Raw genomic sequence first — 9,754 nt, 5'->3', positions numbered from 1 at the left:
TATATACCTTCTTTATACTCCCTAATTTGCCGGTGCATTCGATGTAACAAAACGTTCGACACAAACACAACCGCCGTTCGAAACTCTCGCGTGGCGCCCAGACGCAGGAGATTCGTGACGTAAATACAATGCGTTATAATAACAATGCGTCGCGCAAGCGATAGTGCCCGCTCAGGCGGGCACTATCGCTTCATAGTGCCTGCCACGTTATCCAATGAGATTGCAGCGATTTATCACGTCATGCACTAAATTGACAATAATGACATATTATGACAATAATAATAATTGACAATAATAATGACAAATTGTCATTATTTAACACTGATATTATATATATATATATATATATATATATGAATCCCCCGTCGCCTTCCACGCAGATCCGTGCCACGGCGATCCCTGTCACAACGATGCCGTGTGTGAACCGTACGACGATGGCTACAAGGGTGAAATCGACTACTGGTGCAGCTGTCCGGAGGGCTGGGGCGGACACCACTGCAGCGAGCGTATTTACGTACCTCGCACCTACGGACACGGACGAGGAATAGGTATATAAATGACAGTTATGATGGTTAATATATATATATATATATATATATATATATATAGTGTACATGATTAAATTATTTTTGTCTTGTGCTCTAATATAGTCCATGCCATATATGATATATATTATATCAGATATTATATATATACGATGGGAACGGTTACGATAGGTTAGACTAGAGGGTACACGCGGTGTATACTATAGTCTTGTTATAGTTGTTACGGTATAGTTACCATGCATGCTTACGTGCACGCTACATCGATAAAAAATGCCTTCCTCGATTAACGATCCTGATCCGGATTCCATCAGCCGGATTATCCGGATTTCAAAATGTAGCGAATCAGCCCATTATGCGAAAATCAGTCTACATCTAAAATCATCATACATGCCATATCCTCTTCAATTTAGAGGTCTGCCGTCGGAAATTCTCTTGGGACAATTTTGTTCAACTCTATATCATATCGGAAATTTTCTTCGTAAGAAATTACAGTTTTACAAATGGATGCTGACATTGCTGTCGGTACGCGTCGATCGTAGATTCTCCAATATCCTATCTTATAAAAAAGTTTTGCGAACTTTCTGAAATAGTACTTCAGTCTGTATCGTATAATACCAGTAGTGTATAATATAGAATATAATATCTATATAGAGTATATATCGCTATAGTGTATATATAGTGTATTATATCTCTATATTATACACTCCTGATAATATTACCCCCTCCCCTCCCCCAACTATACGCCCGATGGCTATAATCGCACTACCAGGACATGTCTATCGAGAAAAAATGTAGTTTCTGTACTGGTAATGGTTCTGCGTGCAGTATTCCGCAAGCTCTAGATAACCAACACACAAGGCGCAAAACTAATTGTTACTCAACCCCGTCGTTTGAGTCAACATTGTGAGTAATGACGTTATCGACTGTCTGAGATTTAAGCTCCGGGGACATGGCTAAATATAGCTCGGTATATTCTTTCTCTCGTCAGATCCGTGCTACAGCCACCCTTGCTACAACGGCGGTACGTGCGTCGGAGATCCATACGTACCGAACGGCTACTACTGCGACTGCGCCTGGGGTTACAAGGGTGACCACTGCAATCGCTGTGAGTATACGTGATAACGGATGTCTGTCCCGCGAATAAATACGTTCGGCATTGCAGTCGACGTTTATTGCGATTTAACGGACCTTTCCGACGCATTATGTACGGAGCTTTGTGCGAGTGAAAACGGGGTTATGCTCTACTAACTGCATTCACGTGATATAGCAACTCGTTCATTTCGGGGTTTACTCTTACCTAGTAGAAACCGCGTGCCGTTAATCTGAGGACGAGTAGGTACCTTTAAACGAACGAGCCTCTGCCGATCGAGCAATTTTTACGTGGTCTCCGTTTGATTGTGGCGATAGAAAAATATTAGTAAATATTCAGCGGGCATTTTACGAGGTTGCGCGAGGAATAAATGAGAGATTATGTTAATAAGTGTGTCAAAGAGGCAATTATTCACTTTGGTATCGTCATAACTATTAATTCGACAAAATCGGATTGTACCGTGGCAAACCTTAAGCCCCACTAACACGAATATTAAGGTAGATTATATTTAATTAAATGCTACGCGGTTCGTCGGAGTAGTTCTGGGTCAAGGTGTCAGTTACAACCAGCACAACCAGCACAATAGGCACAATAATTTACGGAACTGCACGTACGCCGCCTGTAGGCCAGTAGGGGGGCCAAAGGGGGCCAAGGCCCCCCCCTGTTGATCCGAAAGTGAAAAAAAAAGAATTGTTCTACTAAAAAGAGAATTGCCGTAAGAAGTAGAGAAGTTTTCTGGGGGAGGACCCCCATACCCCCGCCTGTTTTTCACCTCCCTCATTGGAATCCTGGATCGGCCACTGAACAGTTACATATCTTGGGAGCAAAGAACAACGAACAAAAATGACGCCTTTTTGCATGGCGCCCAAAACAAAAATTGCAGAGCTGAGAGGTGTGGGAGCGTAGGGTGTGAATAGGGAGGCGGAGGAACCATTAAAATATTAAGTCATCCACTATTTTGCGCAGTTCGCTGTTACCCCCCCCCCTCCCCGGTTAAAAAATCCTGGCTACGCCACTGCTGTAGGCCTGGACCCGCCTGTCGCCCTATACTTATAGTTTGTCACGCTGACGTTTTTTGCAGCCGATTCGAGGCACACGTGCAGTAAGAGGTGCATGAATGGTGGCAGATGTGTCCGCCTACGCCGCAAGAAGAACGTGTGCGACTGCCCGCACGGATACGTGGGTGCCGTGTGTCAATACCGTAAGCAATGAGTTAACATCTATTCAAGAGTCTATAATAGAGACTCAATTATGGACTCTTGATCTATTCCAGGTCTACATCTATAAGCACAATTTATGCTGTACGCAGAGTGCTAGTTAGAACATGTGCTAGCATCTAGATTTGTAGTGTGACGAAAGTAGGGTGAATTCGCAAAATGTCGCAGTACCCTTATTTACGCGTAACAAATCGAGGACACATTACGAACGCAAAACTCTATGCATCGACGTGGATGTGTATGAAGAAGATATTACGTGAATACAAAACCCATGTAGGACTATTGTTGTAAGTATATATACCCTGCATATATTCGCATGATGTGGTTGCTTGTGATGTTATGTAATCAGGAGCGTATAATATAGAAACTATATCTATAGATATAGTATGTGTATATAGATAATAAAATATATTATCTATATTCACATACTATATCTATAGATATATTATATAGATACTACTGTATATAATATAGGCCTAGCTACGATAGATATAATCCTGATATAATTATATGAAAGTATATTTGTTGTAATTTCCGTCTAGACGTTCCGATATTGGCCTCCATTCTGCGCTCCTGGTAAAGCTGTACAGTTCCTATCTACCTACCGACGACCCGACTGAGCTAGTGCTGAGCGGTTGCATCGAAGGTGCGCGTTTCTTTCAGCGACTCCTGCCCCCACGTTGTATATGTCACGGGTTTGAAATGGTGTTTAATGTCCGCACGTTGCCGCGTGAAGTTGTTGCTGGAACGTCAGCATTATTCGAGCACGCATTTCGGCAGCGAAACTGTACTGTTATTTTATGAAAGTTTACACTTCGTCCTATTTCGTTGACAGTCAACAAAGCCTAGAGTTATTCGGCGTATAATCAATCAATCAATACTAGGAGTAATGCGGTCACGCGAGCACGCACCCCCGGGAGGCACTCCATATATATTGCATGGTAGGTATGTGCCGCGGGAGAGACCCCCATTTTCAACCCTAAACTTCCGTTCCAGTACATCGCATTTTTAAGAATATCTCGTTCCAGAGCATCACAAGTTTAGTTACCATGCAGATCTTACAATTTTGCCGTTCCGGAGACTCTAGTTTTTAACATTTCCGTGCCAGTGCATCGTACTTCAGAATACGTTGAAGCCGGGCCGTGAAGGCATGCATGCAACGCAACCCCCATTTTCGAACATCGCCAGTTCCAGAGCATCCCACATTCAAACAAACATTACTTCCAGAGACCCCCATTTTCAGGTCTGAGTTAGTTCTAGAGCCCCCCCCCCCCTTCCCATTTTTGACTTCGCGGTGGCACATACCTACCATAATGTGGGGTGAGTGCCCCCTCCCCCTCCGGGGGCACGCACGCGCTCCAGCCGACAACGATGTTCTGTATTCTGCTATATCTGAACTGTGTGAATGTACGACTTTAAATCAGTGTCGGATTATGCCATAGCCTTCAAATTAGCCAGAAATCAAAAAACCACCGCGGGCATTTGAGAACTAAAATATTCGGTCTATGGACGCGTTTTATATATATTATAATAAGTGAAAGCGAGTTTTGCAACATTTTCTATACATAGGCTGATATAGAGGAATACGGCATCCTTGCGTTATTAATGTTTTTCTACGTATTGCAGGTTTTTTGTATTGTTTTGTTATTTTTATTATTGTGTAAATTCGGTGATGATGATTTCTATGCGTTTTAGTAGACTTCATTACGCTCACGAGCGAGATTAACATATTATTTAATAAAATGTTCCTTTTTTAAGGAACAACAAACCATTGTTATCAAGAAAGTTAGGTTACTTATAGCAGATATCTGCAACATTTCACTAATCATTTAGTTATGTGAAGATGTTAGTTCTTTGTGTTAAAAGTCCAGTTATAAAAAAAAACAATTAGTAAGCCAGGTTTTAGTTATGTATACGTATGCGTCCAATAGACCATTGTTTATGCGCGTATATATAGATTAGAATTTCTATTATAAATTATACGCGTGTCTTATATGTATATGTTGAAACACGCAATATTTGTGCTGGTATTTCTTTGTTGAAAAATATAACGTATTGAATGATATAAGGATTATCTAGTGCAGTATTTTCATTGAGGTCCCCCCAAATAATCTACTTTCACAACGGATAACCATTTCTTTAGTATAAATAGCAATCAAGTTAATAATAAAAACAATAATTACAATGAAAATTTCTTACATATAAACACCATTATGTAGGTAGCTATCAAAATATTGAAACATTTATTTTACCTCGCACGCTGTACAAATCTTGGAAACATTACATGAACATCGTTGGAACCCACAGTTGTTTCTCTGCCCAAGTTGACTAGCTATTGTTCTACGACTCAACAAATAAAGACGTGGCTGACCCTTAATTATTAAATATTAACTATACCACTGAAAGTTATCAAATGAAATCATTAATGATATTATGGGCGACAGTGTGCACAAGTCACAAAGCCGCTACAGCATCAGAGAGTGGGCAGTTTTACGTTCTGGCAGTGAATTTTTTATTATTATTAAAACCATTGAGCCTGATTTGGAAATTAACATGGGAGTGCATAAAAGCTCATTGACACTATAGTACCACCAGCTCAACCTTCACCTTATCACCAACTTCGTCGACCTGAAAAAGTCTTCTCCCGTGATAAACAATTGCCGCTCAATGATAAAAAATGTATATAAAACAATTATGGCGCCATCTAAAAAACGCCGTGAACGACCAAACGTGTGGCAATTAATCACAACAAACTATAACTATGCAATCAACTTACAACTAACACGTAGTGAGAATTCGCGCGCGTAGCCCCCAAATATCCATGCAGCACATATACTTCGATATTTTCCTGCAACTCGTTTCAATTCTAGGTAGGACAGTTGCCACAAATGTGTTAGGTCGTGTACGCAGTAAAAGTGACACAATAGAAGCCTGCTTTCGTTTATGAAAACGGACTCGAGTTGAATTACTACAGTGTAAACTAATGATAGTGCCAACATTCTAAATTCACTCATGTCTAGCGCACAATTTCACATACGACAAAACAACTACGGTATAATAACGAAAAACTAAATTCGATACATGTTCTCACATTATGCTTCAAATTATGCGGGGAAAACTACTGTTGACTAACGTGTTTAGATTAAGGCCACTGCACACCTACATCGCTTCATCGTTTGTAAAATCGGCTCATCGGCTCATCGGTTCAAAATCAAACATGTTTGATTTGGAACGATCACCCGATAAAAATAAAATCGTCTACAAATGAACGCGCACACCTACCCGATATCGGCTGATTTCTATCGGGCCGATCAAATCGCGTGAAAAATCGGCTGGTGTGCGGCGGCCTTTAGACACAATAAAGTAAAACTTTTCCTTTTTTGCTACAAACCATGTTTAAATTTAAATTGCCTAGATGTATAGATGCACATTCACTGCAGATATGTGATCATACAAAACTAGTAGGCTCAAAATTAATTGCACCCTTGCCATATTAAACATGAGTTAACTTCCAACTAGTCAATGTATCAACCATGGCTATATATTTCTGTTATAAAACTAACTACTAACAATGCAGTTTTTTACGTGCCAAATAGTTAATTGTGAGCAGGAAATCTTCTATTAATTACTAGACAAAATTCCTGATGTGAGGTATAGAGTATATGCTTACTACAGCATGAAAGCACTGTGATCAACACAAAACATGTGCATGGACAAAGGTGCACTTGAAAGATCAATGCTACAGGGACAGTATATATGTAGGGCCTACATTCCTATCTAACATTACATAAAACTCGCTGTGACCCCCTCATGTTATAAACGCCATACTACGTGATGGCCATGAGATATCAAGTAGAAACCTTCCGATGTGGATATAGGAGCAAAGAGCACAGAATTCCAATAATATAATCGTGGGGAAGAAAACGCGAGAATATAAACTTTAAATCCTAGATAGCAAAATTCGCAAGTCTATAGAAACGAAATTCGTGCATGGCATTTCACTCTTACCGATTCAACTAGTGAATTTGGAATTACACCTGGTGACAGGAGTGTATAAGAGTAACATCATTGTGGTTTATCTAAAAGGACATAGTTTAGCATTCCCCAATGTAATACATATCATATTGCACCAAGTGTCGAGAGATTCCGTGCAGCTGGTGTTGCCTGCAGGAATGTTTGCATGAACTGTCACCGTGAAGCACTGGACACAGCTACACAGCTATATCTCTATCTTGAAGACCCAACTTGCTAGACGGCTTGCGAACCAGATTTTGCAATCGCGTTGCACAGAAGACAGGCAAAGATGATTCCAAACATCTATAAAATGAGGAAAACAAAAGTTACTGAAAAAAGTGTAATACCTGAAACTTGGTATCAGTCAATGCAAAGTGTATATGGCATAACATTTCGATTGATTTCGAGGGTTAATTTGCTTAATCAGTAACACCAAATTAGAAAGGAAATAGGTGAATATCTCAAGGTACTTTCAAATATAAAAAGCTTTGTAATTAACTCTGAACATATAGAAACTAAACTAGATAACCATACCTGGTTTTAAGTTTAAAATCTGACAAAATTGACATTTATCAAAATTAATCTCCAAATATTCACATTTATATCCGTACATAACAAGTTAAGGAATACCTACCTGAAGTAAACCTAGTCCTATACCAATCCCAATACATATTGTAGCATGTTCAGCAATCCAATTTTCGAGTGCTTGATAACAGCCCTAGAAAAGGCACGCCAGATAGTGACAGGACTTAGGCAATACCAATGTATACAGTAAACAGTTAGACAAGCAAATATGCAAATACCCATATATACTACTTGTAAATACATAGGCGTCATCAAATGAATAAGAAAACTCGTAAAATGAATAAGTAAACGGATTGATTTTCATTAGATCGATCCAGCATCTTAAATAGTTCACAAACCTTGTCGTAATTGGACGTTAGTGAATCGCCAAGAGTTTTACAGGACAGCTTCTCAAGGGTATTAACAAGCTCCTCTCCAAATAAGGCAGAAGTGTCTTGAACCTTGCAGCAAGTAGGCGGAATCTTCCATTCCGATTTCATCTTCCAAGCTGTCACAGCGTCCTTTTGCCAGTCGGCACCGCTATCGACGCCGCAGCATTGAAACTAAAAAGTAAACAAACCGTCCTATTTACTATACCGTTAGCATGGTTATAATGTAAATGACGCCGCATACGTAACAACCTTCCATTACCATAATGTGTGTACAGTATCAGCAGAATGTCACACTAGTTATTTGCTCTGATCATGAAAGAATAGAAGAAAAGGAGGAGGAGGAGGAGGAGGAAGAAGAGGCGGAAGAAAATGAGCAAAAAGAGGAGGCAGAGGAGGGGATGAAGCAGAGCAAAAAGAGGAGGTGGAGGAGAGGGATGAAGAAGAGGAAGAAATATTTGCATTTGCACAAGCTTCTGAATCTCATGTAGTCCTCATATGTACTACAAAAATTCAACAACTATGCTAACTATAATAATGGTGTTCCGAAACATATTCACCATTTGAGAATTTGAAACCACATGTCAATGAACACAAGGAACACAACTTCATATAGTATCAAAGACAATGTGCATATTCAGTACAGCAACAGATAATTCCTACCGAGTATTGCATTGCATCCCAGGCATCCGTGAACCTGTGGTTACTCTCTCCAGTATATTCAGTATTGAGAGTGGTTAGCATGAAAGCCTTCAAGCTCTCATCCACCTTACCCCTGAACACAGCCACAGTAATACCTGCCGCCACCTCAAGCACTAGAATGATGACGAGGAACACTGCATACTGAAATGGCGAGAAACGTGAGATGTGATATATGCTACAGTAATGCCCCGCGTTACAATGACTCGGGGGTTCGTAAATTCACACTTATGGAGTGATGCTTAACGTATGTCTACAAATTCGTGAGATACGTACGGCAACCCTTCCACACGTAATTTGCAAGTTATAACTGCTAAAAATGGGACATGAAACCAGACGTCCCAAGTGTCCCGGTCTCACCGGGATCGTCCCGGTGCGACATGCTGGTCCCGGTGTCCCGTTAGGAGTCCAGAAAGCCCCGGTCGTAATATTTTTCAGCCATATTTTAAAATTTACATCAGTAAATTACTAAATTTGAGGTGGTTGTTGATGTACTTTGATTCCAGCGAACAATAAAACGCCACAAATGTCAAACACTTTTAAAAACAAACCATAAATTAACTTGAATTTGCATTTTTATTTTACATGTATACTTTATAAATGAAAGTGTCAATGACACTGTAGCTCACCACATAAAAAGGACACAAATGAGTGAGTATACAAGTAAAGACAGTCATCTTTAGACCCATATTGGTATTCAGTTTAGAGCCTTATCCCAAACCTGACAATGATAGTGATAACGAAAGCCAGCCAACTGCTAATGGTGTTTCCCACTCTCTCCCAGTGATTGTATTTCTGAACTCGCTTTCTCAAGGTAGAGTTAAATACTTTTTTTACTTGCATTTACATCTTTTAGCTAAAGATATCTGATTCATATTAGATTTTCGCATTGCGAACATTATTTCTGGAACGCTTTACACACTTAATGTAGGGTATTACCCTATTCTAACGTGGCCAGTAAGAAAGGCAAAGTGCACCTGCACATACACACATGCACAACACACTTACAATTTAGTATAAATGAATGAAATGTCAATGACACTGTAGCTCACCACATAAAAAGGACACAAATGAGTGAGTAGAAGAAGTCAGTTTTAATTGAGCAACCATCAACGTACATTATAGAAACGAAGACTATATATGGGAGAACATCCATTATATACTTCTTGATAATTATTGTAATTTGTTTATTGTGAAAATAATAAATAATATTATTATATAAATTATAAATGATTT

General features: G+C 39.7%; 2 protein-coding genes across 12 annotated transcripts in view; one reads left to right on the top strand and one right to left on the bottom strand.

Moving 5' to 3' along the window:
- LOC106811892 (neurogenic locus notch homolog protein 1-like) overlaps nucleotides 1–3,822 on the top strand; it is a 16,471-nt gene extending 12,649 nt beyond the window's left edge. For all 7 annotated transcript variants that reach the window (XM_014815615.1, XM_014815616.1, XM_014815620.1 and 4 more), the window contains 4 exons: nucleotides 381–548; nucleotides 1,534–1,650; nucleotides 2,717–2,836; nucleotides 3,395–3,822. In XM_014815615.1, the coding sequence (XP_014671101.1) occupies nucleotides 381–548; nucleotides 1,534–1,650; nucleotides 2,717–2,836; nucleotides 3,395–3,432 (443 nt within the window). In that variant the 3' untranslated portion in view covers nucleotides 3,433–3,822. The remainder of the gene's footprint in view (nucleotides 1–380; nucleotides 549–1,533; nucleotides 1,651–2,716; nucleotides 2,837–3,394) is intronic.
- A 2,414-nt stretch (nucleotides 3,823–6,236) lies between these two features.
- Nucleotides 6,237–9,754, bottom strand: part of LOC106811894 (CD151 antigen-like) — a 19,032-nt gene continuing 15,514 nt past the window's right edge. For all 5 annotated transcript variants that reach the window (XM_014815626.1, XM_014815621.1, XM_014815624.1 and 2 more), the window contains exons 4-7: nucleotides 8,483–8,662; nucleotides 7,790–7,993; nucleotides 7,501–7,584; nucleotides 6,237–7,169 (exon numbers count right to left, since the gene is read on the bottom strand). In XM_014815626.1, coding sequence (XP_014671112.1) covers nucleotides 7,101–7,169; nucleotides 7,501–7,584; nucleotides 7,790–7,993; nucleotides 8,483–8,662 — 537 coding nt within the window. In that variant the 3' untranslated portion in view covers nucleotides 6,237–7,100. The remainder of the gene's footprint in view (nucleotides 7,170–7,500; nucleotides 7,585–7,789; nucleotides 7,994–8,482; nucleotides 8,663–9,754) is intronic.

This window comes from Priapulus caudatus, unplaced genomic scaffold, assembly GCF_000485595.1.
Source record: "Priapulus caudatus unplaced genomic scaffold, Priapulus_caudatus-5.0.1 Scaffold588, whole genome shotgun sequence".
In the NCBI taxonomy this organism is placed as follows: Eukaryota; Metazoa; Priapulida; class Priapulimorpha; order Priapulimorphida; family Priapulidae; genus Priapulus; species Priapulus caudatus.
The sequence above is the reverse complement of the archived record's forward strand: the minus strand, read 5'-3'. Positions and strand labels throughout refer to the sequence as shown.